The sequence below is a fragment of the Candida parapsilosis genome, contig 005806 (genome assembly GCF_000182765.1).
Source record: "Candida parapsilosis strain CDC317 annotated contig 005806".
In the NCBI taxonomy this organism is placed as follows: domain Eukaryota; kingdom Fungi; phylum Ascomycota; class Pichiomycetes; order Serinales; family Debaryomycetaceae; genus Lodderomyces; species Lodderomyces parapsilosis.
Genome location: NW_023503279.1, coordinates 793,363 through 818,579, shown reverse-complemented (window position 1 = coordinate 818,579; position 25,217 = coordinate 793,363). Strand labels below are relative to the sequence as shown.

General features: G+C 39.9%; 13 protein-coding genes across 13 annotated transcripts; 6 read left to right on the top strand and 7 right to left on the bottom strand. All coding sequences in view use genetic code 12, as the record gives it.

The window, feature by feature from the left end:
- Positions 1-1,479: 1,479 nt before the first annotated feature.
- On the bottom strand, positions 1,480-4,422 carry TAC1 (Tac1p; the record flags this gene model as incomplete). The annotated part of the gene is made up of 1 exon (XM_036807730.1): positions 1,480-4,422. The coding sequence occupies one exon, from the start codon at positions 4,420-4,422 to the stop codon at positions 1,480-1,482; it is 2,943 nt and encodes a 980-aa protein (XP_036664538.1).
- A 609-nt stretch (positions 4,423-5,031) lies between these two features.
- ZNC1 (Znc1p) lies at positions 5,032-7,560 on the bottom strand (the record flags this gene model as incomplete). The annotated part of the gene is made up of 1 exon (XM_036807729.1): positions 5,032-7,560. The coding sequence occupies one exon, from the start codon at positions 7,558-7,560 to the stop codon at positions 5,032-5,034; it is 2,529 nt and encodes an 842-aa protein (XP_036664537.1).
- An 864-nt stretch (positions 7,561-8,424) lies between these two features.
- CPAR2_303490 (peptide alpha-N-acetyltransferase complex A subunit) lies at positions 8,425-10,734 on the top strand (the record flags this gene model as incomplete). The annotated part of the gene is made up of 1 exon (XM_036807728.1): positions 8,425-10,734. The coding sequence occupies one exon, from the start codon at positions 8,425-8,427 to the stop codon at positions 10,732-10,734; it is 2,310 nt and encodes a 769-aa protein (XP_036664536.1).
- Positions 10,735-10,763: 29 nt separating this feature from the next.
- On the bottom strand, positions 10,764-11,396 carry CPAR2_303480 (uncharacterized protein; the record flags this gene model as incomplete). The annotated part of the gene is made up of 1 exon (XM_036807727.1): positions 10,764-11,396. The coding sequence occupies one exon, from the start codon at positions 11,394-11,396 to the stop codon at positions 10,764-10,766; it is 633 nt and encodes a 210-aa protein (XP_036664535.1).
- Positions 11,397-11,560: 164 nt separating this feature from the next.
- Positions 11,561-12,196, top strand: CPAR2_303470 (uncharacterized protein; the record flags this gene model as incomplete). The annotated part of the gene is made up of 1 exon (XM_036807726.1): positions 11,561-12,196. The coding sequence occupies one exon, from the start codon at positions 11,561-11,563 to the stop codon at positions 12,194-12,196; it is 636 nt and encodes a 211-aa protein (XP_036664534.1).
- A 23-nt stretch (positions 12,197-12,219) lies between these two features.
- On the bottom strand, positions 12,220-12,402 carry CPAR2_303460 (uncharacterized protein; the record flags this gene model as incomplete). Its single annotated transcript, XM_036807725.1, has 1 exon — positions 12,220-12,402. The coding sequence occupies one exon, from the start codon at positions 12,400-12,402 to the stop codon at positions 12,220-12,222; it is 183 nt and encodes a 60-aa protein (XP_036664533.1).
- Positions 12,403-12,732: 330 nt separating this feature from the next.
- Positions 12,733-13,275, top strand: GIS2 (mRNA-binding translational activator; the record flags this gene model as incomplete). Its single annotated transcript, XM_036807724.1, has 1 exon — positions 12,733-13,275. The coding sequence occupies one exon, from the start codon at positions 12,733-12,735 to the stop codon at positions 13,273-13,275; it is 543 nt and encodes a 180-aa protein (XP_036664532.1).
- Positions 13,276-13,570: 295 nt separating this feature from the next.
- On the bottom strand, positions 13,571-14,971 carry CPAR2_303440 (phosphoinositide 5-phosphatase; the record flags this gene model as incomplete). Its single annotated transcript, XM_036807722.1, has 1 exon — positions 13,571-14,971. One exon carries the CDS (start codon positions 14,969-14,971, stop codon positions 13,571-13,573), a length of 1,401 nt encoding a protein of 466 aa, XP_036664531.1.
- A 169-nt stretch (positions 14,972-15,140) lies between these two features.
- CPAR2_303430 (SF3a splicing factor complex subunit) lies at positions 15,141-16,649 on the top strand (the record flags this gene model as incomplete). Its single annotated transcript, XM_036807721.1, has 1 exon — positions 15,141-16,649. The coding sequence occupies one exon, from the start codon at positions 15,141-15,143 to the stop codon at positions 16,647-16,649; it is 1,509 nt and encodes a 502-aa protein (XP_036664530.1).
- A 150-nt stretch (positions 16,650-16,799) lies between these two features.
- CPAR2_303420 (bifunctional DRAP deaminase/tRNA pseudouridine synthase) lies at positions 16,800-18,545 on the top strand (the record flags this gene model as incomplete). Its single annotated transcript, XM_036807720.1, has 1 exon — positions 16,800-18,545. The coding sequence occupies one exon, from the start codon at positions 16,800-16,802 to the stop codon at positions 18,543-18,545; it is 1,746 nt and encodes a 581-aa protein (XP_036664529.1).
- A 26-nt stretch (positions 18,546-18,571) lies between these two features.
- RIM21 (Rim21p) lies at positions 18,572-20,167 on the bottom strand (the record flags this gene model as incomplete). Its single annotated transcript, XM_036807719.1, has 1 exon — positions 18,572-20,167. One exon carries the CDS (start codon positions 20,165-20,167, stop codon positions 18,572-18,574), a length of 1,596 nt encoding a protein of 531 aa, XP_036664528.1.
- Positions 20,168-20,939: 772 nt separating this feature from the next.
- Positions 20,940-22,751, top strand: CPAR2_303400 (Rab GTPase-activating protein; the record flags this gene model as incomplete). The annotated part of the gene is made up of 1 exon (XM_036807718.1): positions 20,940-22,751. The coding sequence occupies one exon, from the start codon at positions 20,940-20,942 to the stop codon at positions 22,749-22,751; it is 1,812 nt and encodes a 603-aa protein (XP_036664527.1).
- A 47-nt stretch (positions 22,752-22,798) lies between these two features.
- FOL1 (trifunctional dihydropteroate synthetase/dihydrohydroxymethylpterin pyrophosphokinase/dihydroneopterin aldolase) lies at positions 22,799-25,180 on the bottom strand (the record flags this gene model as incomplete). The annotated part of the gene is made up of 1 exon (XM_036807717.1): positions 22,799-25,180. The coding sequence occupies one exon, from the start codon at positions 25,178-25,180 to the stop codon at positions 22,799-22,801; it is 2,382 nt and encodes a 793-aa protein (XP_036664526.1).
- Positions 25,181-25,217: the final 37 nt, after the last annotated feature.

The window sequence follows — 25,217 nt, the reverse complement described above, 5'->3', positions numbered from 1 at the left end:
GTCCGCATGAGATCCTGCGGATATTTCTTTATCCCCAGTTGCATTATATATAGAGCGGATGATGTCACTAGGCGGTGCAGCTAAAAGAGTTAGATTTGAACTAAAAGTATTTAGTTTTGTCCACGCCTTGATTTTGGACAAACACTTGGCGTTCGGTTTCGTATCCAGTTCATAATAGGTAGATGTTAGTGTCAAGCAGGGAATAAAGTTTGTGGTATACGAGACAGGGAAGAAGACGTTATCTTGATTTCCCCAATTGTATACGAAACAGGATTACTAGGAGCCCTTGTGATGGGCAGTAAATTTTTGGCTGTTTTACATACATACTTTTGCCCTCCATTTCTATTTCTCCAAAAGTAACTACTTGTTTTTGTTTCAAACATTTTAGTGAACCATTGAGTTTAGAACTTTTACATCATGTAAGGCTTACGCGCAGGTGGAATAGGGTGAAGGTACACAACACATAGAGCGAAGTGAGACTTTTCCCGAAACTACATGCTCTGGCGAAACCGTCATTATCTGTTTTCTTCACAGCACCAAGACTTGGCCTGAATTTAGCCTGTACCTACTGAGAAAAATTGCGGATAAAAAAAAAAATACAAAAAAATAATTACAGCTGCTAAGCGGCTTTTTCCACGGCTAGTGTTTCATTTGATTTCGAGCCTATAGTTTTCTTTTTACAGGCAATATTATAAAACCTCACAGAGATCTTTAATTCAAAAATACACGTTATGCGTTTACGACAAACTCACCAACTTCATGAACAGATCGGGTGTTTCATCTCGGAGGTAGGTCGTGTACCAATGTGAAACATTCTGAGGTTATTTTTTGACACAAAAACAAGGTGAAGAAACAACATTACACAATGTCTCACCCAACTTAAATAACGCTACCTTCTTCTCTTCTTTCGCCGACAAAGAGAGTGGGCGCTCTTTTCCTTTTTCCTGCTGCATGGGTTAAAAGATAATATTCAAATTGAAAGACAAGTGGGAGTGAGCTTTGAGTAACACATATCTAAGACATTGTTCTTCCTTTTTCTATGCATGGAATTTTCCATGGCATTCATAACGGTTTTTGTTTGTAGTGGGACCTACTCGTATACGTTACTGGTCGATGGTTAAACCAACCTGCTCTAAATTCTTGTGGCGTATGATCGACATCGTCTATTGTTTCCTCGTTTGGCGAAACCTGAATGTGCGGAGATTGATAAGATGTATAGAGCTGGCTATAGTTTATTGCTTGAACATTTATGCAAAGTCATTTAAATTGGTATCATCTCTATGTAAGACTAAACACCCCACTTGAGATGCTGAGACATATTAACTTCTCCATCCAAAATGGTTATCAAATGTCAACATTTCTCAAACTCTATTCATACTACATCGTCAAAATTTTACTATTACCAGTTTATGCATTAAATTCTCTAAAATACAGCTCTCATAAAAAATCAAACAAAGTGGACAGGCACAGGCGCCTTTTCTATATACCCAAGTTGTTATCAAAAAAGAAATTTGGCATACTGTTCATTTGGCTGAATAGCATATTCAGCACCCCGTCACTAGCCGGTTGGTTTGGTACATTGTAACCATTCATTCCCGATGCCGCTGAAGCTTGGGCCGCGTTTCCTTGCACATGCGACATTGAAGCATGAGTTGATCTCAAGTGAGACCCATTCGACTGATGATGCACTTGCTCCACCGGATGGACAAATGAAGGGACTGCGTTTCTGGGGATTGGGGAGATTCCAGGTAACTGATGATGAGGATGTGACAGTGGTGATGAATAAGCTTGAAGGGGTTTCTGTGGAAGGAATCTAACACTTGATGTAGTTGCATGAGGACTTTGGACATTATTTGTGTTACCATGATCAGGATGCATGATGTTTGATACAGCAGGATTGTATCTCGGAGATGATGCATAGGGACTTAATGTGTTGCCCATGGAACAAATTGACGACGAAGCCTCCAGACTCCATTCATCGCTAGTTTCAAAAAATGGTTGGCCAAAAAACGTGGGGAAATTAACCGAAAATTCAGTAGTTTCTTGGTACAATTCGGGAAATTTTACTTGAACACTATTCAAATGAACCCTCAAGGCTTCATCGTTCTGTACAACTGATATGCCCGTCTCATTTTCGTATGCACTTATTACAACCTTTAACATCAATCGCACAATTAATTCAATAGACACTCCTCCACGTGTACGAAGATTCTTATCGGGTTTGGCAAAATCGTCAACAAAATCGAAAAATCCCATTGAAGTCTCAGTCATTAATTTTATATCATTGGCAACATCGGGTGAGGTTGGGTGATTCAATACCGATGCACCAAGTGTTAAAAACGCAATTATCGGATAGTACACAACCCAATTGATAAATGTCGGGTCAACTGTGTCTTTGTTCAATTGCTTCATCAACACCAAAATAGTTCGAGCTGCATCCAACGATGTATTACGAAACTTTAAAATCTGGCTCCCGGCATCAACTTTGTCCGTTTGCACAACAAATGGAAATCGATTGATTACCATCATATGAGCGAAAAAGGCCAATTGGCCAGCAAGTATAGTTCCACGTTCAGGCTCGGGGATCTTCAGGTCAATAAAATGAAATAATGGATCATTGTAGAACCGAGGTCTATCATCCTCCGAAACGTATTTCGCCAATTCCGACATTTCCAGATTCAAATGTTCCAAGGCATTTGCCAAGGCATCAAAGTCACGTAGCCTTGCTGAAGCTGAGAATAATAAATTGTACGATTCGGACTTGATTTTGGCCATATGCATACCATAGAAATGATAATAGAACGATCCATCTTTAAAGGATTTCAACTTTTTCAACAATCGAAAACTGAGTGGTAGTGCTGGATCTCCAAGTAATGCCTCATCAGCCACTGCAATCGACATTTGACGATCCAATTCGTCGCCGTCAAAGTTTGGATCCAAATAACACGTGGATCCTTGAATGCACGCCGTCAACACATCCGTCTCTGTACAGGTTGTGACATCATCAATATTGATTGATGGAGGCTTACCAAACCTAAAACACATGTCAGTGTCATAATAGTAACAAAACCACCATATGACTCTTCTCCGATCCTGTTCTTTATCACTCAACTTGTTGAAATATTCAATTCTATGCAATCCAATCTCCTGAGCATACCTAACGACAACAGCTTTGGGTATATAGTTTATATGACTGGTAATCCAATTAGAGTCACAATAGGAAATTAGCAATAATATTGCTTCAATTGTTTCTAATCCCTCACTTACAAGGCATAGCCTATGATAGTAATAAATTGCATTCTCCAAAAGCTTCTCTTGCAAGTGATTTAACTTTGCGTCCTTTCGATGCCTTGTTTTATCCATCATTGCATCTAACCCCATCATTAAAACCGACGTCATCATCAACAATTCTGAAGCGGTAAAGTTTCTTCTCTTTGATGTATCACTTAATCCATCATAATACGAAATAAACAACTTTCTTATTGTTTCCGCCTCAACTAGAAAAGTGATCATGGGTATCGATCCATATAGGTCGACCAACTCCATCACGAGCTTTGAATCAGATGGAAATGGTCGATGCATCAATTTTTGTCTTGTATGAGCATCATTCAATGGTGGTTCAATCCATTTGTTCAAAAAAGTACTCAATTTATTATGACAAACGACCAAAGTGTTTTTCAATGGTGTGATACATTCAGCCCCACGAGGTCCCAATTTTTGCTCCATCCAATCCAACGAATCTCGCGAGAATATCGAAAAGATGGACTGGGTACCGATATACAGTGCATATCCCGTCATTCTCGGTAGGTTTGAGCCACCATCTCCTGTTCCATCAGCTGAAGCGACACCTTCTCTCGAGTGAGCAAATCCTTCTTTCTCGTGACCTCTATGACCTGCATCTGATGTTGCTGATGATGCCTCACGCGAATCTATATCCATGGAGTACCCGGTTTCCAGATGATATGGTTTGCTGGGTTTTTTAATCCGATCTGCGAGTAGCTCTACAGTGTTTGTTAGCCTCTCAAGGACGCTTTCGAGCTTTACCATGCGTGATTCCATCGAGCTAGATGAATCTCTGTTAATGCCTTGCTTTACAGGCACCGAATCTGTTTTCGAACTACTGTTGTGGCTCTTGTGACTCAGTTTGTGTATCCTAGGTTGCCTCTTTGTCAGTCTTTCGGAGTACAGACAAACTTTTGGCTTTTTTGACTGAGCACAATTTTCACAGGGATAGGACCCGTCACATTTGATCTTCTTGCGTCGGCAAATGTCGCAGGCTATTTTAATTCTCCTTTTTGAGTTATCTTTGGAATCAGTGTCGGTTCCGGGGCTATGATTTTCTGACGTTAATGTAGTCGAAGCTTTCGCAACTGAGGAGTTGCTGAAGTTGGAAGTGGTAGGGTTGTTAGTGGGTTCGCTCATGTTGCAGTAAAACCAATAGTTTACAGCCGGAAGGGTTGTGCTGTAAGGAAGATCTGGTGTATTTTTAAAGAAGCTAAGGTTGGACTCAACGCAATCTGTTAAACTCCCAGATATGGTTCAATTTTTGTTGTTTTTGATATTTTTTTTTCCTTCGCCTATTGACCTTTCATTTTAGCACTATCTGTAGGTCTCTTAGTTTAGTCATACATCATTCGTTAGTAAATTGCGGATTTTAAGTTATTCCTTTACTTAGAACATTTCAGAATTAATTCCGTAGACACAGACTGGATTAAGCCATCGTCATGGAAAACAACGTAGAGTTTGTTGAATGCTTCAATCGAACAAAAACACGGAACTTAGCTAGTGCCGAAAAAAAATATCCACCCATTATTCAGTGCAACTTTGATCTAGATTCATCTTCGGAGTTAGCACTCGTGAATGACGTCGGATGGGGCGCAGCATTTTCTGCTATTATACGATCGTAGGACACGAGTTAAATGGTCACTTTACCACTGGCTGTACTCTTCAACATTTCACGCAATGGTCGATTTCTACACTTTATAGAGGAGGTGAATAAACTGTGTGCGCATAGAACTAAATACGCTACCGTCAATTACTCAAATCATAGTTGAAGAACTCCGACAACTCATTGATTTCTCCAAACACAAATTGATTGAAATTTTCCTCATGTAACAACTTATCCAAGTCAACCATTTCTCCAGCGAGTGGCACACCAGTATCAAAATTGTCATGGAGCTGACCCATCTTATTAGCAGTCTGACTGGAATGTATTGAATTGCCACCGGCATTATACGTTCGTGATGATGAGGACGAGACAGGGGGAGCCGATTGCACAGGAGAACTCAGTTTCAACTCCGATTCAGGTTGAAACATTTCTGGATACTTTGATTGTAATGATTCAATATGTTCCCGCAAACCTGGACGCATTCTGTAAAAATACACATTGGCTTTCTTCTCCATAGTATCAATCAATATTCTCAAAAAAGAGCGAGTAACCATGTCGGAGAAAACTCTCTTGTTGTCAAGATTCGTTGACTGAGGACCGTTATAAGCGAAAAAGTTCAACGAAGCATCAATTAAAAGTAAGCAGTCATAATACGATGAAGCCTCTGTTGGATAAATTAAACAATTGCCCACAACACTCAAAAACGCAATAAATGGATAAAAAAGTAGAAATGGGAAACTGGTGTCATCAACCTTCCACAACAAGTTTGGATTGGAAACAGCTTGCAAAATTGATCTGGCAGCTACAAGTGACTTATTCCCATATGGTAAAAGCCTGTCATCCTCAATATTGAACTGCTCCAAAAAGGGAACCCGGTTAACCGAAAGCATAAGTGCATGGAATGACAAATGATACAGAAGAACATGGAATTTGAGGATTCCTTCATCACAGTCAAACATAGATAGTACAAATGGGTGGTCTTTGTGAGGACGAATAACTTCAGGCTCAATAAGCCGCGCCAATGTTTGCATGTCGTCGTTTATTTCATTGACAACGGTGAGAGCACCTTGGGTGTTGATACTCGATGGAAGCTTTGAATACAACTTGTAGTAGCTCTTTGCTTTAATCCGTGTCAACATGAGCAAAAAATGGCAAAAGTAAAATATTGCACCTTCTCTTTTCAAACTCTCAATCAATTGCGGTGCATTTTGTTCGTAATCAGGATTCACAAACAAGTCCCTTGGCACCGAAAAGATACAAGGGTCAACTTCACTCAAGGTGGTCACATCCTCATTATTAATCAACATTGGTTTCCCACTTTTGTAACTAACTTCAACACTCATGTACTCGGTGAATAGCCACATTTTCCGACAAGCTAAACCAGTGTCACGATCTTTGTCTTGTAATACTTCGACTCGGTGTAAGCCAAGCTCCCGTGCATATCTGACTAACGTGCCAACTATAATGTAGTTGACATGAAAGTCTGATATGAAAGACTCCTCAATAACCAAGCTCAACAAAGCAATTCCTTGAAGTGATCTGTACCCCTCATTGCGTTTGGAGACATAGTTGTACTCTTGCATAGCATTATCGAAATATTTTGTACGTAGTTGCTCAGCATCGGCAGTTGTCAAGCTTGCCAAATTGGGATGTTGAGAACCAGCAACTCGATTTAGCGACGTGAATTTGGATAGAGCTAATACCAAAGCTGAGTTCATTATAAGGTACTCGCTGTGGGAGATGCTCGACAACATTGATTGGTTGTTGGTTGAAATTCCATAATAATACTTTTCAAATAAGCTCTGCACGTCCACCAATGGACAAACGAATGCGCCAATGTATATTCTGCGATAGCAGGCTTCCAATAGCTCCAATAACATGGCCTTGTCCTTTGGAGCAAAATACTTGTCAACTGATCGTACCTGTCTCTGCTTATTCAACAAATTTGATGAGCGATCAACATCATTGCTTAAAAGAAGTGGAGCATTCTTTAAAGGAGCATATAACAGCTGGTCAACTAAACCTAATTGAGATCCCTGAAGACGCTCTTTTACCCATTGCAAAGAACGCGCAGAAAGTATATGCATTAGCGAATGAGCACCACAATATTCAGCCACACGTTTCATCGCCTTCTTTGCCACGCAATCTTTGTCCATAAAAGACGACAGGGGCCGAAGCATCTCCTTCATTGATTTCGAATCAAGGACATACCCTGATTCTTTGTGAGAAGACGAGCTGTCTGTACTTCCGTCCATCTCCTCATCACTCATGTTAGCACCTGAATCCTGCTCTGCGCTCAGCTCTTGTGTTCTTTGCATTTGTGAATAAATTCCCATCTTGTCTGAAGGGTCTAGATTAGAGACCAATTTTGTCACTAGACTCTCCAAAAGGGAAATTCTAGAATTCAACTCTTCGATAGTTTTTTTTTGTTTCGGCATCTTGTGTGGTTTCTTGATATCGTTGCTATCAGACGTGGTGATGCGTTTCTTTCTCTCCTTCGGAGTAAATGAATATGTGCATTCACGTTTGCGACTTATGCATTTGGAGCATGGTTCTTCGCCATCACATTTGGATTTTCGTTTCCGACAATAATCACAGGCAACTTTAGTACGAATTCTTCTTTCGCCATCCTGAGTGTACTCTGGGTTAAGTGGGTTATGAGTATTAGACATCTTACAGTAGCTTGTTCAAGGTAAGTTTAGTGGCACCGAGATGATGTTTTCTTTTTAGCAGCCAAAAAAGTCGAGTTTAAGATTTGACTTGTTTTGTATTTTTTTATTTTTTAGCTTTTCGTTTTGGTGTTCTATGCAGGTGTTCTATGCAGGTGTGTTAGATTCCGAGGGTATTCCCATGAGAGGACCAAAAATTAAACGGAGGCCTGCTATTTCCAGATGAGTCTCAATCATCACTACTGGAAGGGGGGGAGGGGAGGATCCACCACATTAGAGCTAGCAGAGAACACATTCTTGCGTTGCTTCTGCAGCCCTCTGATCCTGACATGGTAGTTGTCTCAGTGATTCTTATGGCGATTACAAATACAATGGTGATGATCTAGACCTATAACTGATGTTCTATGTACAATACGTTAGAAGTGATAACTCTATTGAAATCAATTACAGCTTTATACCTCTCACTATCACCTTTGTTGTGATGATGCCAACAAACTTCAGCAAGATCTAATGCGGATTATTTAAAAACTGTGCCAAGTTTGTATGATAAACTGTCGGAGGGCTCAGGATTGAAATACAACCGTATGAAGATCACCCATCACCATTTCTATTTCAGATTAGTTTTCAATAGTCTAGAATATTAAAATACGATAAGTGGTTAATCAATGGAAAACTATATATATAATTTATAATATCTGGAAGGATTTGTGAATAACACACTCTTTTTGCCACACTTATGGTTTTTGCGACACTGAACGAGACACTTATTAACCGACGCATGGCTACTACAAAATTTTTTTTCCGTCGTCCTCGAAGATATCCAACTTCCGTATCTTACAATCTAAATTTACAATAGCTAAAGTCCCGATGGCGCCAAAGAAAGCCACTCCTATCTTTGTCAACAAGGAAGATGGAAACTTCAGAGAAGCTTTGAAATTGTACGATCAAAAGCAATACAAGAAAGCTTTGAAACTCGTGGATGCAAATTTGAAAAAAAATTCAAATCATGCTGAATCACTAGCATTGAAAGGGTGTATATTGTACTTTACGGGGAACAAAGATGAAGCAGCAACTTATATCAAAAAGTCAATTGATAAGGATTCATCAAACTATCTCGTTGATCATTTGGTGGGATTGTATTATCGTGCATCGGAGAATTATGTCGAAGCTGCAAAGTGGTTTAAAGCTACAATGGATAATGGATCACCAAACAAACCAATTTTGCGTGACTTGTCATTCATGCAAGTACAGAACCGTGATTATAAACCATTGATTGAGTGCAGACAACAATACTTGGAGCATGCCCCTGGATTTAGAGCTAATTGGACTGGACTCGCTGTTGCTCAACATTTGAACAAGGACTATTCAGGAGCAGTCGCCACGCTCACCAAAATAGAAGGCATTATAAAGGAACACTTGACAGAGAATGACATGTACGAACATGGGGAGGCTATATTGTACAAGAATCAAATAATCTTCGAATCGGGCAATATCAGCAAGGCATTGGAGGTGTTGGAACAGGATCTTGAAAATATCAAAGATCACTTATCGTACTTGGAATACAAGGCCAAGTATTTGATGTTATTGGATCGGAAAAGGGAAGCGTCATTGGTGTATAGACAATTGTTGAAAACGAACCCCGACAATATGCAGTACTATGTTATGTTGGAATTGGCACTAGAAACAAACACCAAGGAATTGGAATTGAGAGTGAAATTGTATGACAAACTCGCATCATTTTATCCAAAATCAGATCCACCACAATATTTGCCATTGACATTTTTACCCGCTGAGTCTCCTTTGTTTGTGGAAAAATGTAAAAAGTACATCATCCCACAGCTTTTACGTGGAGTTCCAGCGACCTTTGTTAACGTCAAGCCATTGTATGGATATAAAGGGAAACTCGAAGTCATTGAGAAGGTGGTTACCGAATTTCTTGAAATAGAGGCACCAAAAAACTCAAATCCAACTGTTACCGTATGGACCTATTTTTATCTTGCTCAGCATTATTTATACAAGGAGGAGTTGGACACAGCCTTGAAATACATCAATTTGGCAATTGAACATTCTCCTACTTTAGTCGAGTTGTACATAATCAAGGCTCGGATTTTAAAACACCAGGGCTTGTTTGAGAAAGCATCGGAAGTCATGGATGAAGGTAGAAAGTTGGATTTGCAAGACCGTTTCATCAACTCTAAAGCCACAAAGTATATGCTCCGTGCCAACAAAGTTGACGAGGCCATTGATTGTATATCCTTGTTTACAAAACTCGATGAGGATGCTGTCAATGGATGTAAGGATTTGCACTTGATGCAGGTCAATTGGGTATTGATTGAAAGTGCAGAAGCATACACGAGATTATACCATACACAAGAAAAGAAGCTTGCACAATCTGACCTTGATAAAGAGAGCGAGGAATATGCATCTTTGGTGGAGAATATTGCCATGTACAAGGGATTAGCATTAAAAAGATTTCAAGCAGTTGTGAAGAATTTTAAGACGTTTTACAACGATCAATATGATTTCCACTCATACTGTTTAAGGCGAGGAACTCCTCGCGATTATATTGATATGTTGAGGTGGGAAGACAAAATCCATGCCACCCCTGTTTACATGCGTGCTGTAAAAGGGTTGTCTGATCTTTATTTTGAACTTTATGAGGAGCAAAAGGCGAGTCCAGAGAAGGCAGTTGACCGCGCAACGATTAAAAAGAATGGCAAAAAGCAAAAGAAGGCCAAAACAAATAAAAAGAAACTAGACCAAGCTGCTAAAGTCGAAAGTGAGAAAGATGATCAAGACCCATTTGGACTCACTCTTTTGCTGGATCTAAAGCAACTTGACTACATTGAACAGTTATCGAAGCTAGTCGAACCCTTGGCAACAGAAGCGCCTCGATCGAAATTAACTTGGGAATTACTTTTCAAGATTTATGCCACCCAAGGTAAATACGTTTTGGCATTGCAAGCAATCAAGAGTTTGGATAAGGTTTTAAACAAATATGGTGATAAGAAGTGCAAACAAATTGGAGATATGGTGATACAATTATCTGAAGCGAGCAAGAATGACACCAAAGCTAACCAAGCCATTGTCAAGGTTGTTGAAAAGGGATTGTACTCGGCATTTCCAGATTTTGAAAAATTATCGCAAGAGGAGTTTATAAAAGTATATAGTGAATAGAGCAAGATTTCATAGGCGCTTTTGTATTTTCAAGAATTGATCCAATTCTCCACTTGTCCTCTGGCGACGCCACCTGCAAGGTTAAGAGTTTGCCTACCCAACGGGAAATAACTGACTGTATACCACAACGCAGCCACTAATTGAATTGCAGCAAATATAATTGACAATAGGGTACTTTTCAAGCTCAAACTGCTAATCAAGGTCAATATTATACTAGCACCAAACACAATGGTGAATATGATTCTTGTTGATGAAAATAAATGCACCAAGTAAGCCTGAGCTCCTTGCAATACACCAAAGCTAATGAGAAAGAATATCAGCCCCAATGACCAAAGCAAAGCGAATTTGCGTGGTTTTAAACTCAAAACGGGGAACAAAAAGATACAAATGAGCCAACAACATAGGGCACCGGCAAAACATAACGCAAACACGAGCATTCTATCCCACCTCGATAGCTCAAACATCCCTGGTTCGGATGTGACGTAGTTTTCGTCGTCTTCCAAGTATACTGATTGACTGCGGAACGGATTTAGTTTTTGAAGTCTAGTTTTAATTGAGTTGGAAGAACCGGGTTGCGTCACTGGGGGTGGCAAGGGAGCGCCATCTGAAGTTGGGTTCTGACTCAATGGCGTATATTTCAGGAATGATTGGAAGAATGACATTTTAAGGGAGAAGCTTTGGTTTCGTAGGTGTAGTTGTTCGAGTAGTGGAATAGTTCGTAGATAAGTTGCCGCATTCGACTTCCAAAAATTAAAAAATCATTCAAATGCGTCTAAGCACTAAGGCCTAGTTCACATAGTTAGCACTACCACAATTCAGCTTCACAATGTCTACATCAGTTTCCGCTGTCGAGCCGATCAACCCAGAGAAACAGTTTGTACAAACGTACGTTCAATTGATGGGCTTATCTGAAAACTCATCCCCCAATCAATTTTACTCAACTCATGATTATGATAAGTTACAATCATTGGGGCCCAGTTTGCCCAAATTCAACTACAAGTTTCCTACTACCAACAGAAGGGAAGGAGGAGAAGCATTCGTCAAGTTGAAATTTAAATCAATCAAACCCCCATACAAAGTATCGTGTGAATTTGATGCGTCCACAACCACAACCATCTACAAAATCAAATCGGCATTGATTGCCCAAGCCGATAGTTTACAATCAGCTGGTATAACACCAGACAATGTTAAATTGATGCTCAAGTCCAAAGTTGTTCAAGATGCGACTACGTTATCAACATTAGTTGGTGACAGCACTGAATTATCATTTAATTGTATCATTACACCACCTACGAATAAAGATACAGACATATTACCATTAAATGAGGATTCACCATCAATTGTACCTCGTACCACCCTCAGCGCATCAGCATGGGAGCAAATTTACAAAATTGTCAAACAAGATATATCTGATCCAGCTCAATCCGAGCAATTATTCAAGAAATTAAAGGAATGTGAATAGTTTACAAATATAGGTTGTCTCAATCATTCTATTTCTTTTCTCATTCCTCTTTCTTTCCATTCTTTAAACCTTTTTACCACCAATTCATTCAATGAGTGGCCCTCAGCACGCCCAACCCTTTGCTCATACAAGTAATATGATGCGACCCCCATTCCAATGCCAATAATAGGATCAAGCGATCTTGAAATCAAGTATGGATACTGCATTGCGGGGAATGTGTCTCTTCAACTAAGTTGCACAATGGTTTTCATCCAATATTTCGTAATTGCCGAATTTAGTTGTATCCCTCAGACGGCTCCGATAAACAAAAGAAAAAAAAATACAGAAATGGGGTCGTGTACTTTTGCATCGATTTGCCGAAAATTTTTCTTCTTCTTCTTCCACTCAGCGAAAATTACGTGACTTATAACATCATTTCTTCATAAAACATCAAAGACCTAGAAAAACTACGTTTACAATAGTGAACTGAAAGTTGTTGATAGTAGAGGAAGAGGTTGAAAGAGTAAATAACCAAAAGAGTTTTACAAGTGATAAAGATGGCTGCTGTATTTCCAAGAACGTGTTACAAATGTGGTGAAGCTGGCCATGTTGCTGACGATTGTACCCAAGAAGAAAGATTGTGTTACAACTGTCGTAAACCAGGTCATGAATCAGGTGATTGCCCGGAACCAAAACAAGCCACTTCTAAACAATGTTACTCATGTGGTGACGTAGGTCACATCCAAAGTGAATGTCCTAACCAAGCCCAAGGTGCCAAGTGTTACAACTGTGGTCAATTTGGTCACATTTCCAAAGACTGTGACCAACCTCCATCTGGCCAAGCTCCCCCATTTAGGAAATCCTTTGGTGGTTCAAGAGGTGGTGGACACTCTGCTTCAGGCACCACTTGTTACAAGTGTGGTGGTCCCAACCATTTTGCTAGGGATTGTCAAGCTGGTACTGTCAAGTGTTATGCTTGCGGTAAACCAGGTCACATTTCCAAGGATTGCCACTCTGCTGCTGGAGGTTCAAATGTTGCAGCAAAGACTTGTTACAACTGTGGAAAATCAGGCCATATTTCTAGGGAATGTACCGCTTAAGATTAAGTTAGTACATCTTATTGCTGAAAGGTGCTGTGTTTTGGGTGACACTTTTTGATGTCATTTAAAGTGGTTGCTCTTTGGTTCTCAACAGGAATTTGTTTATAGTTAAATGAGGTTTTTTAAAAATTAAAAATGAAAACGGTATTTAGCGGAAACAATCAACGCGTAGGATTACTGGCGACTTATATATGAAGAGGTTTGTAACTACAAAGGTGTATTTTTTCATAAATGTTTTATTTGTGTTGCACCTTACTGGTTTTTAGTCTTTTTGTACCTTACTAGTTCTGATCTACTAAAAGAATCGGAAAATTACCCAAAACGAGATTACAACCACCACCAGAAATATCCTTCCTTGTCTCGTCAGTCCTAACCATAGACCATACCCAATGATTGAATTTGACAATGGGCGGATCAATGTTTGAGTAATTCCATCGAGCGTTGTTGGTTTCAAATATATTGTGGTTGGCCCGCTAACCACATTGGAACTACGTTCAAGAGCTTCAAGCAGCGAGAACCCATCAAATGAGATATCTGATCTTAAACCGGCAGGTAGAATCTGCAAACAACCGGACAAGGAAGATATCACCAGCTTTGGTGGATTGAACGGAACTGTCATTTCAAGATAAACTGGACGATGATCTGACATCAAAAGCGATTCTAATGAGTTGTACTCTTTAACCACGGGGAGATAATTACCTACTCTTTCCTCATTGTCAGATTTACCTCCATGAGGCAATTTCAACAACTGCTGTCCCAAATTGTCTTTGCCAACTTCTTCGTACGAGGAAAGATAAACAATTCGGTCGCACCACGACGGAGACCGCTTTGTGTTGTAAATTGCCGTATTCACATGGAATTTGTATGTTGGTGGAAACGTTATCCTACCTTCGGAAAAGTTTTGCAACACGTCTCCATTCCTCATACTCATTTTCAATTCATCGTACTTGTCGACTAGAGTTTCCACTTTTTTAAAATAGCTGGCATCAAGAATAGATCCATCAATCAACGAAAGCAATTCTTGACTCTCGGCACTGGTCGTAGAATAATCTTGAGTAGTTCTGTAGTTCATGTCTCCCAATATAAAAACATGATTCTTGGGCTTGATTAATCCATACCCATCACCAAAATTCAAAGATCGCATGATGTTGTAAAGGTTCTTGTTCCGTTGAAGATAATAGTATTCACCCTCAAATGCGTTCAAATGCACCGTTGCAAATGACAACTCAACAAAGTTTGTGCTATCAAATGCTCCCTCGGGGAAATACGAAATTCTAGCACCAACGCCACCTTTCAAGCTTGAATAAGCATAACCACAGCTGGTGGTGGCACTCCTGATATTTTTAAACTTGGCAGCAAAAGGTGTTATAATTATCATGCCTATAGCTCCAACAAAAGTCAGCGATATTGTCAGAAAGCCAGTGGGTTGTTGGTACTTCTCGTGTAACGCCAGCTGCAATAACTGATTTAATTGGATTAGCTTGGGATTGGCCGAAAATGGGAATAGCCCCTCCAATACGGTGCAAAACTCTTGAAACCCAAAGACATAAAGAGATGACAATTGGTCAGGTAGAATCTGAAGTAGTTTCGATTTAAACACCTCTGGTATTATATCTTGTTGATTGCAATTGTAGGTGAAAAAAAACAATGGAATTGGATCTTGGACTGCAGGGTGAGTTGAAAGTGAGCTGGACATTGTGGATAGAAACTAGTGTGGTGTTTGCTGGGCTGCGAAAGCTTCAAAAGTGCAATTTCATATCTAGTCTCGGTATCTTTTAGTTTGCTTCATCACAAAACCACCTTTTTTTTCTGTGTGTTTTTTTCTGTGTGTCTGCATCCACATCTATCAACACTTTTTATCACGCATGTGTAATTCACTTGAGAAACAGAGATCCGCATTGGAAAGTCTTGATGCAATCGAGGTTGCTTTATCTCGGAGATTTTTGAGAAATCCAGATCTACTTCCGAAAACATTACGCCCTAAACATGGCAATATACTAACTGAAAAGAGAAGAGTACATACTAAGCGCTTGTTTCGTCTTCAGCAGCATGAGTTGAAGCAGTTACTGGACGAGTACAATCTATTGTTGAAACAAGCTCTGGCGTCATTTGACAATGTGGCCCCAATAAAGCAAGACTTGCAGAACCTTAAAGAGGAGGACGACTCGCTTGTAAAATTCGACAATTTGATCGCTCCCTTGATAAACGATCCCGATGAAGGACGAAATGTTCAAGACACGCAACTGAAATACTCGTTGTTTGGTAGTGCTGACCCTAAAGATATAAAGATCAAGTTCAAAAAAGGAGATGGCAAGGAAATAACTATGGCAAGAAGAAAAGCTTTATTAAGCTCGGCCGCATCTCATTTACGAGATATTGAAATCAACGACATTCTTGACTTGAAAGAGTTTCATCAATACTACAATAAGTACTTTTCATCTAGTGAGGTTCCCTATGTCCAGTATTTGTACTCTTTCCACAAGTTTCCTTATGAAAAGGTCAATCAAGACATTTATCGTCCATATTTAAAGTCCCTTTATGAACTTTTGAAGCGGAAGCACCAACAATTGTATCCATTGTCGGATACAGATCATGTCCTTGAGACAATTGATACCAACATTAACAGGAACCCCAACCAAAATGAGGCTTCTCCTGAGCTTTATTGTGCTATTTGTGACAAACACTTTGCTACTGAAACAGTGTACAAAGCTCATCTTGAAAGTAAAAAGCATCTAAAAAAGGCTTCCAAAATTGAAGGTGAACTGAATAAGAATAAACCTAATGCTTGGTATGAGCAAGCTATAAAAATCATAGCCGGTCATCTAGAGGAAGTTATACACCAAACAGAAAAATACTTGGTGCTGTCTGAAAGAGCCAGGTTCAATGAGAATCAAGATGAACTAGATATCGAGAATGAGTACACAGAGGTTGATAGTAGTGGATCAGATTCTAATGGGGAATCCAATTCAGATTCAGAAACAGATGCTGATGCTGATTTGTTCAAAAATCTCCCATTGGGTACTGATGGTACGCCAATTCCATTTTGGCTTTACAAGCTTCAAGGGTTGCATAAAACATACACGTGTGAAATATGTGGCAACATTGGATACAAGGGCAAACAAGCTTTTGAAAGGCATTTCAGTGGTAGTAAACATCAAAAAGGATTGCAACTTTTAGGAATCGCCGAGGATATGTTTCCATATTTCAAAAACATCTCGCTGATTGATGAAGCTCAAAAGTTGATGCAAAACTTGAAGAAGGAGTTGAGGACAAAACAGAGCGAAATACATGATGCTATTGAAGTCGAAGACAAACAGGGAAATGTGATGAGCTATTTAGATTATTTAGATTTGAAAAAGCAAGGACTAATATAATTAAATTTTGAAGAGGTCATTATTATAAACGTGATCTTGTTTTCTTCTTCACTTGTCGCGATTGCAAAATCTTTTTCTTTTGATGTGACAAAATCTTGTCTCCTCGGTCAACGCTCTTTCATCATCAAGTTGCGACGAATATTGAGAAACATGTCAACAAATGGTGCCCCTTCTGGAATAAAGAGAAGTGGGTCGCCCTCACAGGGGTCCCATTTACGAGGTTCTAAGGTTCGCGATGCTCAAGGATTCAGAATACGCCAACAAGAAAGAGATAAATTTGAAAAGACGGCATTTGATCAGATGGGTGGCTCCAATAGCAGTGATGACACATTGATCGAAGGCAAGACCATTGCTGAAGAAGAAGCAGAAGGCGCAAAGTACATCATTGATGGGAAGTTGAGAAGAGTTACACCTTACTATTTCACGTACTTGACCTATTGTAAACTTCGTTGGAGAGATCGAATATTGTTGGATATATTCACCGATGAGTTTAGAGACAGAACACCAGAGGCATATAAAAAGGCAATTGAAGATGGAATGGTGAGTATCAATTCGAAAACTGCCAATTTGGAAACAGTTGTCCGAAATGGGGATCTTATTAGTCATCGCGGCTTTAGACGAGAGCCACCAGTTAATTCATCGCCAATCAAGATTGTGTTCGAAAATGATGAATTACTTGTCATTGATAAACCTTCCGGTATCCCAGCTCACCCCACTGGCCGATATCGTTACAACACGATCACAAAGATTTTACAACACGACATGGGCAAAACGGTGCACCCATGCAATCGGTTGGATAGATTAACATCGGGATTGATGTTTTTGGGCAAAACCGCGCAAGGGTCAAATGATCTTATGAAGCAAATAAGGGATAGAAATGTTTCCAAGGAGTATATTGCCAGAGTTAAAGGACAATTTCCCACGACAAACCTTACGATTGACAAGCCGTTGTATACCTTGAGTCCCAAACACACATTGAACGTTGTTGATGAAAAACAAGGCAAAGAAGCTGTTACCGAGTTCAAACGTGTCTCTTATGATCCAGTCACTGACACTAGCGTGGTAAAGTGTCATCCTTTAACTGGAAGAACGCATCAAATTAGAGTTCATTTGCAATACATAGGCTATCCAATAGCAAATGATCCAATATATTCCAACCCGTATATTTGGGGTGATCAACTCGGCAAGGATGGGAATGCAAATTATCTCGAAGTGATTTCCAAGTTGGACTCTATCGGAAAAACCAGGGCAGCTTCGAGTTGGATACACCCAGAGGAAGATGGCGAGGTGCTTTCCAACGAAATATGCCCACATACAGGATTGCCGTTATACACTGATCCAGGTTTTAACGATCTCGAGCTTTGGTTACATGCGTATTCATATAAAGCTGATGATGGATCATGGTCGTATAAAACCGAGTATCCTGAATGGGCCCTTGAATATAGCAGAAAATTCATGCTTCAAGCATTAAGGGAAGCAAACAAATGCGGTGAAACGCAAACACAATTCAATGTGGGGTGCGTGATTGTCCATAATGGTGAAGTTCTTTCAACGGGACATTCTAGAGAGCTTGAAGGAAACACCCATGCTGAGCAATGTGCATTGGAAAAGTATTTTGAAAAGTCTGGGAAAAGAGAAGTACCATTGGGAACTGAGCTTTTTACAACCATGGAACCTTGTTCCTTTCGTTTGAGCGGTAACCTCCCGTGTGTTCAAAGAATTTTACAGACACCTGGAATTAAAACGTGTTTTGTTGGGGTGGTTGAACCTGACGTTTTCGTAAAGGACAATACTTCTTACAAAATCCTCACCGATTCAGATATTGCGTACGTCCATATTCCTGGTTACGAAGATGAATGCTTAGAAATTGCAAAGAAAGGTCATGAAAAGATTTAATACATAGTAAATAACAATTTAAGGTGTTAACGTTCTTCTTCTTGACTAGAAAGATCCACGACAACCTCTTTTTTGGCATATACATAAACGTTTCTTCTGTTTCTGCTAGTTGTGGATGATGCTGTATTGAATTCTGGCTGTGCTTCGTGAGTGGCATTTTCCCCGCTGAAACTGCCGGCTCCAGCATTGGTATTTTTAGTTCTAGCATCATTCGCTTCATCCAAATCAACTTGATGATTTTCCCTCAGTCGTCCACTAAATGAATGAGTAGACACACTAACAGACCTCGGTATAGCAAAGCCAGCTGCTATAATATTATCTGTTAGTGTCAAGAATGCTTGTTTCGAAGCTTGCAATGCATGCAAGACCTTTGTAGCAGCTGACAAATCACTTGCATCAATGTCTGGTCTATCAAGGGTAGGGTTAGTTCTTCGTGAAAGAAGTTGTCTGTGGTTCTGGGTTGCTTCTTCATCACCACGTTGGATGGCGTTCTCGCCACTTGCATCATCACCATCACCATCATCGTCATCTGCTGGCATCTGCTCTTCAACGAAAAGCTCAAACCTGTCAAGCTCATACGATTCATCCTCATAAAATCGTCTTCCAAGAACACCCTCTTTTTCTTTAGCTCTCATTATCAAATTGAATTTGTTGCACCATTCCCATGGGATCACCACGCCAATCACATAATTCACAACAGAGAAAATCTCTGATAATTCATATATGAAAGCATTAGAAACATCGGCAATGAAAAAGGCAACCGGGCTATAGATCAAGATCAATGTGAGTAGGGTTAACAACCAAATTCGTCGATTAGCTATAATGATTTGTATTTTACTGATGAAATAGACGGTGATGATAGCAGCATAGCATAAAGCCATAGCAATTCTCACCAAGTAAATAAATGCGGGCAAGATATCTCCTGCTTCGTTGTTGACGTCAAAGAAATGAAACTGTGACACACCCCATATGACTTGTGATGTCAAAGATGCAGCACAACCGACATAAAACGTGAGACGTTTATCCTTTTGTCGCTGAAATAATCTCATAATAACTTGCACTTGATTGATTTGTAGAAGTAACACTACAATCAAGTCGATAATATTAACTGCTTTATTTTCGTTTATTTCATTCAAAACCTTTGCTCCATGAAGATACCCTTCCCTTTGTTGCAGGTGGAAAATGATGATTGATTTAACAACAACCACAAGAATATAAACTGAAGATAGCAACGTAGATAACTTCAACAACCACGATGGCTTAATGGTATAGTTGGTAAAGACAAAAATGGTGAGAAACCAAGTGATAACAGCCAGTACGGCAATAGCATATACGATAGATACCACACTGTAACTGAAAGACCCTCGAATGTTGTGATGAGTGAAATTTGCCCATGACTCAGCAACGATAGGTAAAGGCTTTGTAAACTTATCAATAACTAAACCGACGTTGGTGTTCAAAACGGGTATGGCGTCGCGGTAACAGTTCTGTACGTAAATAGCTTTCAAGATATGTTGTACTGAGTAATCATGATCATGCGATATTACCATGCCTTCATTCAATTTGATTTCCTCACACGAAGGATAGGCTTTTCCTTCCCACCATGTATTTTTCCAATACATGGTATTCAACGGTTACGTTGTGCTTAAATTGGAAGCTATCGGCTTTATCAGTGTAACACTAAAACCTCGTCCGAGTGTAAATCCCTCTCCAAAGGTAACTCTGTTTTCTATTTTTGTTTTCTTTTTTTTTTGCGCAGCGCTTAAAGTCCCTGCATAGCCAACTGATACACAACTAGAGAAAGATTTCCATGTTCTAGTCTTTCTGCAAGGAGAATAACTGAAACACTGACGAGGGGGAGGCAAGGAGGGGGGGGGGGGACCTTCGCCGAAAACATCAAGAGCCGGGAGAATCTTCTTTACATCTACTAGAAGTTTATTCGTCTCGTCCGTTGTTGTTGTCGCTACATCCAAACACGCGCAAATGGTAAGAGGTTGGATCCACCCTATCCTGGTGTCCCTGAGATTCAGACCACCAACTTCCGTCCTCTTCCCTTACATCGTAGAGTGTTCTACTTTTTCTTTCCTTGAAACTTCCCCTTTGCTCTTTTGTTTCTTTTTTTCCAAAAATTGTGCGTTCATGCGCCTGATCCGAAGTGTAACAAATTGCTGCATCAAGGTTTTATGGAATTTCAGGTACAATAGCGGCATAGCAGATCAGACTTTTTTCCTCTGCCTTTCATAACAAAACCTGAGCTACATCTCAATCATAGACTCAAAGGCTTTCATCAGATGGGTGCAGGCAGTTACTTGTAGTCTATGATTTACATTTAAAGAATTATCCGATCAAGAAAAAGTCTAGAAATTCAGGAATACATAAATACAAACATCTACTATGGCCACTACCGTTGACCAAAACATTGAACAATATCCTTCTATTCCAAACAACCACTTCGGTCCTAACAATGACGAATATCATACACTAGATCCCGGGTCCCTGACAACAAGCTTTGAACGAAATGTCCAACATCAACGCAATGAATCATCCTATTCGCGAAATTTTTCCATTCTAGATACATATGCCCAAGAGAGTCCATCTCGACGGAATAGTTATATAGATGTTGGGATTCCATCACCATTGCAAGATATCAACTCAGATACCTCCATCATCAAAAGTTTTGACGTCTCTACTCAAAACAATAGTACAACCAACTTGGATCAAAATGGGTTTGTCTCGATTGATAATTCTTCGGCAACGGCACTTGACACTTCATCTGAAAGAGACAGCTATATCAAACCAACCACAGAGGAGTCAGATGCAGAGATTTTAAAGTCCGACTTTGATCGGTATGGCTTCAAAAAGAGCACATCTCAAGGACGTTCTGTTGCGGAATATAATGCCTGGTTTGAACAATATTCGGAATACACTATCAGACGCAAAAAGAAGTGGGAAAGAGTCATGAAAGATCATGGGTTGCATATATTAACCGCGAGTACCTCATCATCCGCTGGTCGAAATAACGAGGAGATACCGACTAGGTTCCCGCCTAAGTCGGATAAGATAAAGAAAATGGTGAGGCGAGGTATTCCATCAGAATGGCGTGGCAATGCCTGGTTTTTCTACGCAGGTGGATACGACAAGCTACGGAAACACAAGGGACTTTACAATAAGTTGGTGGTTGAAACAAGAGATATCCAGAATAAAGAAACTGAAGTGATTGAAAGAGATTTGTTTCGAACATTTCCTGACAATATTTACTTCAATGCATCTATTAGTAAAGACCCTCCGACTCGTGAAGTCAGCTATACTAGGGAAGAAACCGCCCTAATCAAGTCATTAAGGAGAGTTTTGACTGCTTTTGCTCATTATCAGCCACAGATAGGCTACTGCCAATCGTTAAATTTCTTAGTAGGCCTTCTCCTACTTTTTATGGATGAAGAGCGTTCATTTTGGATGTTGGTCATCTTGACCGAAAGAATAATCCCGAATGTTCATCTGGCAGATTTGGAGGGTGTTCATACAGATCAGGGAGTTTTAATGCTTTGTGTAAAAGAATACTTGCCTACATTGTGGGACACCTTGGGGACGGATTTTGAAGGAGAAAGATTGAAGGAGGATAACGTATTGGCTCGATTGCCTCCAGTGACGTTGGTTACTTCGTCTTGGTTCATGTCGCTCTTTGTTGGTGTCTTGCCCATTGAAACCGCATTACGTGTTTGGGACATTTTATGGTACGAAGGCTCCAAAACCATTTTCCGCATATCATTGACAATCTTTAAAATGTGCATAGACTCTCCTGAGTTTCAAAGTCAACAAACTCCGGGAGCAGGAGAAAATCAACAAGTTGAATTATTTCAGTTTATGCAAGGGTTCCCCAAACAGATTTTAGACCCGAATTTGTTGATCGATCATTGTTTCAAGAAAATTGGTGGATACGGATTTGGTTCGTTATCTCAAGGTGAAATTGACAAGTGTCGGGATTTCGTCGCAAGACAAAGACAAAAAATGCATTTGAATACAAAACGGAAGGATTTAACTGAAATGACAGAAGAAGAGAAACAAAGCTTAATGAACTCGACAAGTGGTGCGGAGAAGGAGAACATACATGATGTTTATGGATTTCATAGATCTATCATGAGTGGAATTGTATGGAATAAAAGCATAAGCAACAAGATGAAAAGAAGATTTACAGGAAAAAGGGCGTAGTGTATTGGGCAAAATGTGGAAATCAAAGCGACTATATAGATATTTGTCTAGAAAATGTTCTTATAAATTGCGTCACTGGTTTTGATAACATCTTTGCATGCATCGACATCGTGAACTCTTACGAAATCGGCATGCTGCTGAATCGCCGAAGTGATGGTTGCTGCAGTAGCCATGACTCGATCAGACGGTGAATCTGGTTTGCCCGTGATTGTACCTAGAAACTTTTTCCTCGAAGTACCAATCAATACACTCATTCCGTTGAAACTGAAGTAAGACAGCGACTGATTTGGATTACCCCCAATACTCGTCTGCTGGTTAACCTGAATGGAATACTTTTTAAAAAATGACCCATTAGCGATGATGGCTAAATTTTGGTTCAAATTTTTCGCAAATCCAACTCCTGGGTCCAATATGATTTGCCATTTCTTTACACCAGCACGGAAACTTTTCAATATTTGAAGGGACAATTCTCTAGAAACGCCATTTAAAAAGTTATTCAACTCCGGGTCATTTGTGGTTTCTTGCTGTCCGGATTTGGGGTCGATAACAAACTCTACAATGTCGTCATTTTTATTTGCTTCATATTTTGTCAACTTGGACATTGTTTGTGGGGTTCCCTTTGAGTGATTCATGATATAAGGACAACCATATTCTGCCACCACATCAAAGATACGTTCATCATACCTACCCATCGATATATCATTGATAATGTCAGCACCCACTTCAAGACACTTCTTGGCGACATCAGATCTATAGGTGTCTATTGAAATCAAAACTTTGGCCAAATTTTGATCTGTTGACTGCCTTATTGCCTTGACAAGAGGGAGCACGCGCTTAAGCTCTTCTTCTTCCGATGGAGCGACACTCCCCGGTCTAGTTGAAACGCCTCCAATATCAATGATTTGTGCACCCTGTTTCACAAGCTTACCAGCCTCGGCGACAATTTCCTCCAAAGAAGATGAGTAGTACTTACCTGCATCACTAAAGGAGTCTGGGGTCATATTCAAAATTCCCATACAAAGAGTGGGCGATTTATAATTGATCTGATCAAACCTCATCACATTCTCATCTGTTGATATTCTCGGCACGGGAATAAATTGTAATAAGCTTGAATCCTTTTGAACGTGATCTTCAGGCTTATTGGTTAACAATTGTTGCAAATGGTCATGAAACGGTTCGGCACTAATGGGGTGAGTTTGATCAGGTGGTAATAGCTCACAAAGTGGCTGTAAAACAAATGTTCTTTCCAACATCAATTTATGCGGTATAATCAAATCGGCTGTATTGATTTGAACATTGTCGTAAAGTAAAATGTCTAAATCAATTGTTCGAGGTCCATTTTCAATCTCCTTGACTCTCGCCAAATGTGCATATTCAATTTCTTTTAGAATCTGTAGCAATTTGTGTGGAGAGTGGTCAATGAAGGACACTTTTGCAACTGCGTTGAAGAAATCAGGTTGGTCAAGATGATACATTGGTTTTGAAATATACATGGACGATGTGGATTCAAGAATGATACCATACCCTTGAAGCTTCTCTAGTGCTTTCGTAATATTTTCCATTTGGTTGATATTGGATCCTATCGCAATATATGCAACGTGTCTTCCCTTATAATTGTAACCCTCTTCGCTCTCTACGGGCAAATTAAAGTCCTCCTTATCATGTGCCACATAGTTCAAAGCTAATGGTTCAACGTTAGTAAAGTTTTTTGGGGTCATCAAAGAGCTCACACCAACACCCTCGACGTGACTGAAGGCATTTGGCTTGGTAACCCTAGCGTCAACGGACTCTATCCCAAGATTGGAGTAGTTTTGAAACGTTAGCTGCCCGATCTTGAACACCAACGCTTCAACAGTTTTGAAGTTGGATGATTCGACATAATCAACAATATCACGGACAACTTTATGGAAATCCAACCTCGGGTCATCCTTCTTTATCCAAATCTTCAAATCAACATCCACAATTTGCTTTTGGAGTCTTTCAAAAGTGAACACCCCGATGATAGTCAAGAGTCGTAACTTGGTGACGTTGTAGCTGTCAATATTAGCTGCCGAATCAATTCTACTACGAACCAACTCATACTCTACACTATTGGCTCTAATTTCTGACTTGGGGCTCTTGATTATTACTTTCGCAACTTCACTTCCTCCACTCTTTTCATCAAGGGCAATCAGTGCTACTGCCTCTGCTATACTTCCCAAAGACTTGAAATTTCTGTGTTCGTTTGACTTGAGAAAATCCGAGATGTGTCTCGTCAAGACCGCGTAGTTGACGCTATATTTCAAGTTGTCAGTAACTGAAGCTCTATGGAAGTCAGTGTTGAGGAACACGGACACGGTGATTGGTTGTGGGGCCGGTCTATTCCATGCATCTTTTCCTGTTATTGCAGTCGCTGAGATTTCTTTGACAAACACCAAGTCTGTTGACATTGTAGAAGTGTTTCGCAATTGATGAATGAATATCCGT